Raw genomic sequence first — 4,183 nt, forward strand, 5'->3', positions numbered from 1 at the left:
ATTCGCCCAACTTATTTTGGGAAGCTAGTGGAAGGCTACCTGAAACTTTTGACCCAGGTTAAACAATTTAAGTTAAACAAAAGGCAATGCTACCAAATACTAATTGAGTGTATGTAAACATCTGACCCACTGGGAATGCGATGCAAGAAATAAAAGTTTTTAAAAATCATTCTCTACTATTATTGTGACATTTCACATTCTTAAAATAAAGTGGTAATCCTAACTGACCTAAAATGGAATTTTTACTAGGATTAAATGTCAGGAATTGTGAAAAAATGAGTTTAAATGTATTTTGCTAAGGTGTATGTAAACTTACGACTTCAACTGTCTAACTATCAGATTACCTTTGTTAATGCTCAGGATGCCAAACCAGCCTATAAAATATATAAATGTAGATCTGGACTAATGACCAGATATTTGTTATTGTCAACAGTCTCTCCAAACGGATCCTTTACAGTCCTTTATTGAGGGTAAGGGAAGATTGACTGACCATAACAATCATTCATGCATTTTGTGTCTTCCCTCATAGGTACTCTGGCAGTCATATTTTCATTGTGATTTGAGCTGAATCGACAAAGCTGCCTCAGTGTCCCAAAAATGTATTAGGTCTCAGAATCTGAAGAAAGGTTTGTTTTCTCTGACACTGTTGCATCAACGTTGACCAGTTTAGACTGGGAGGCAGTGTTACTCCACCTCCTTTTGACACAAATGAAAATGCCCAATAGAATAACAACCAGCAGCATCACTAGTAGAACTGAGAGGGTGGATAGGTGAACTCTCTCTGCCCCAGACTCCCAACTGACATCCAGCTTGTTGTCCAGACTGAGGTGAGAGGCAGTACAGGTGTAGTTGTGTCTCTTCTTTAGCTCCTCAGTACTGACCTCCAGACTCTTCCTCAGCTGGTAGTTCCCATCTCCACTAGGCAGCACCTCCCCCCCTGTCAGCTCCTGTTCTGCCACTGGCTGGCCGTCTCTCAGCAGGGTCATGTTGATGTGGCGGGGGTAGAAACCAAACGCCAAGCAGCTCACCTGGAACCCTCCAGAAACCTCTTTCTTTATCAACCTGAGTCTGGGAGGAACTTTACGCATCACAACGTTCTTCTCTCGAGACAGGAGTGTCTTCAGTGTTCTGATGCAAATGGGAACGTAAAAATTCTCATAAACTGTTCTTTGATATGCTTGCCTTATTCCATCCCATCCTTGCAGTAGTTGACCAGCATCATATGTAAAATGTGTCATATTGTAATATATTGCATGATCTGCAAAAACTGCATTGAAAGTGTTCTTTGTCATGATCAGGGCTGGTTTACCATTGTCCAACATCTCACAGCCAGCCATTCTTTGCTGAACTTGAACACCTCTTGTGAGATTCAAGTGGTGCTTTAGGTGAAAGTATCTCTCCTTCATGTGGTGGTACATAACTCCAAATACAAAATCTGCGTTCTTAGCTTCGTCATCATGTATTTTGTCTGAGGTGTTATGACCCCTGTAGATGAAGTGTTTATCGTTGGAGTCATAGTAAGTCACTTGAACATCATCCAACATCACCACAACCGTAAACTCAGGGAAAGGCGTCTCTCCGATGATGTATGTTGCAAGTGCCCACAGAGAATGTGATCCTGAACCTGGGAGAGCAGATATATTAAAATAAGTTATGAACATTTTATATTTTATAACATAAAACAATCATTAATTGAGGTAAGAGTAAATAGTCCATATTACCTGAGTTGACAATGGTGCAAAAGGAAAGAGCAAACAAAAAGACAGACAGTTTGCCCATGATTTAGAAAATGTAGCCTCGCGTAGCAAGTTTCTAAGCTCTCAAGAGTGTCTGACAGACTTCCCCTTTCTTTAAGCTATGAAAAACAATATGACCAAATTCACGTCAAAGTCTGAGTTATAGATCTGTCGTTTTCATTGAAAGCAATTCTGAGAAGCGGTAGATCTGTGCTATGTCTGCTATTTCTGTGCTTCCTGATATTAAAGAGCGACTGCCCCTGAAAAGTAACTTCTCGTTTAGAAAATGTCCTGTGTGGCTTCGATATGAGTCAGAAACACTTATTCTAGTGTCAACATTGACTACAAAGTGTAAATATGATAACTTTGATCATAAAGTCAGTCTCAGTCCAAAACTGAGATTTACGAGATGAAAGGGAAAACTGTATGTCACAGGAATTCTACAGCCAATGATTATGGTTACATCCAAAATGGCACCCTATTGTCTATATAGTGCACTACTTTTGACCAGGGCCCATAGTGAACTATGTAGGGAATAGAGTGCCATTTGTAACATATCCTCTGAGCACCTGCCCTTTACGTAATTAAATGTAGGTTAGATATACAGCTCTGGAAAAATTAAGAGACGACTGCAAAATGATCAGTTTCTCTGGTTTGACTATTTATAGGTATGTGTTTGGGTAAAAACAATCCTCAGAGTTGGGGAACATTGTCAGAAGGAAGCAAGTTTTATTCCAGGACAACCTTGTACGTGGCTTGATTCATGCTGACCCCCAGATCATCACCGATCCTCCACCAAATTTCACAGTGGGTGTGAGACCTGGAGAGGCCAACAAGCCACAGTGTCTTGCACCCACTGTGAAACTTGGTGGAGGATGGGTGATGATCTGGGGGTGCTTCAGAAAGGCTGGAATCAGGCAGATTTGTCTTTGTGAAAGACGCATGAATCAAGCCACGTACAAGGTTGTCCTGGAAGAAAACTTGCTTCCTTCTGCTCTGACAATGTTCCCCAACTCTGCATATTGGTTTTCCCAGCAGGACAATGCTCCATGGCACACAGCCAGGTCAATCAAGGTGTGGATGGAGGACCACCAGATCAAGACCCTGTCATTGCCAGACCAATCTCCAGACCTGAACCCCATTGAAAACCTCTGGATTGTGATCAAGAGGAAGATGGATGGTCACAAGCCATCAAACAAAGCCGAGCTGCTTGATTTTTTTGCAACAGGAGTGGCATAAAGTCACTCAACATCAATGAGAAAGACTGGAGGAGAACATGCCAAAACGCATGAAAGCTGTGATTGAAAATCAGGGTTATTCCGCCAAATATTGATTTCTGAACTCTTCCTAAGTGTCACGCCCTGACCTTAGTTATCTATGTGTTCTGTATTATTTTGGTCAGGTCAGGGTGTGACGAGGGTGGGTAAAATCAAATCAAATTTTATTTGTCACATAAACATGGTTAGCAGATGTTAATGCGAGTGTAGCGAAATGCTTGTGCTTCTAGTTCCGACAATGCAGTAATAACCAACAAGTAATCTAACTAACAATTCCTAATCTACTGTCTTATACACAGTGTAAGGGGATAAAGAATATGTACATAAGGATATATGAATGAGTGATGGTACAGAGCAGCATAGGCAAGATACAGTAGATGGTATCGAGTACAGTATATACATATGAGATGAGTATGTAAACAAAGTGGCATAGTTAAAGTGGCTAGTGATACATGTATTACATAAGGATGCAGTAGATGATAGAGTACAGTATATACGTATACATATGAGATGAATAATGTAGGGTATGTAAACATTATATTAGGTAGCATTGTTTAAAGTGGCTAGTGATATATTTTACATCCTTTCCTATCAATGACCATTATTGAAGTGGCTGGAGTTGAGTCAGTGTGTTGGCAGCAACCACTCAATGTTAGTGGTTGCTGTTTAACAGTCTGATGGCCTTGAGATAGAAGCTGTTTTTCAGTCTCTCGGTCCCAGCTTTGATGCACCTGTACTGACCTCGCCTTCTGGATGATAGCGGGGTGAACAGGCAGTGGCTCGGGTGGGTGTTGTCCTTGATGATCTTTATGGCCTTCCTGTAACATCGGGTGGTGTAGGTGTCCTGGAGGGCAGGTAGTTTGCCCCAGGTGATACGTTGTGCAGACCTCACTACCCTCTGGAGAGCCTTGCGGTTGTGGGCGGAGCAGTTGCCGTACCAGGCGGTGATACAGCCCGCCAGGATGCTCTCGATTGTGCATCTGAAGAAGTTTGTGAGTGTTTTTGGTGACAAGCCGAATTTCTTCAGCCTCCTGAGGTTGAAGAGGCGCTGCTGCGCCTTCTTCACGATGCTGTCTGTGTAAGTGGACCAATTCAGTTTGTCTGTGATGTGTATGCCAAGGAACTTAAAACTTACTACCCTCTCCACTACTGTTCCATCGATGTGGATAG

The 4,183-nt window shown here is 42.0% G+C and overlaps 1 protein-coding gene across 1 annotated transcript; it reads right to left on the reverse strand.

Moving 5' to 3' along the window:
* Window positions 1–447: 447 nt before the first annotated feature.
* Window positions 448–1,925, reverse strand: LOC135534419 (major histocompatibility complex class I-related gene protein-like). The gene is made up of 2 exons (XM_064961419.1): window positions 1,722–1,925; window positions 448–1,624 (listed from the first exon to the last, which is right to left on the reverse strand). Exons 1-2 carry the CDS (start codon window positions 1,777–1,779, stop codon window positions 603–605), a joined length of 1,080 nt encoding a protein of 359 aa, XP_064817491.1. The 5' UTR covers window positions 1,780–1,925; the 3' UTR covers window positions 448–602.
* Between the last annotated feature and the right edge of the window lie 2,258 nt (window positions 1,926–4,183).

The sequence above is a fragment of the Oncorhynchus masou genome, unplaced genomic scaffold (genome assembly GCF_036934945.1).
Source record: "Oncorhynchus masou masou isolate Uvic2021 unplaced genomic scaffold, UVic_Omas_1.1 unplaced_scaffold_3374, whole genome shotgun sequence".
Taxonomy (NCBI): Eukaryota; Metazoa; Chordata; class Actinopteri; order Salmoniformes; family Salmonidae; genus Oncorhynchus; species Oncorhynchus masou.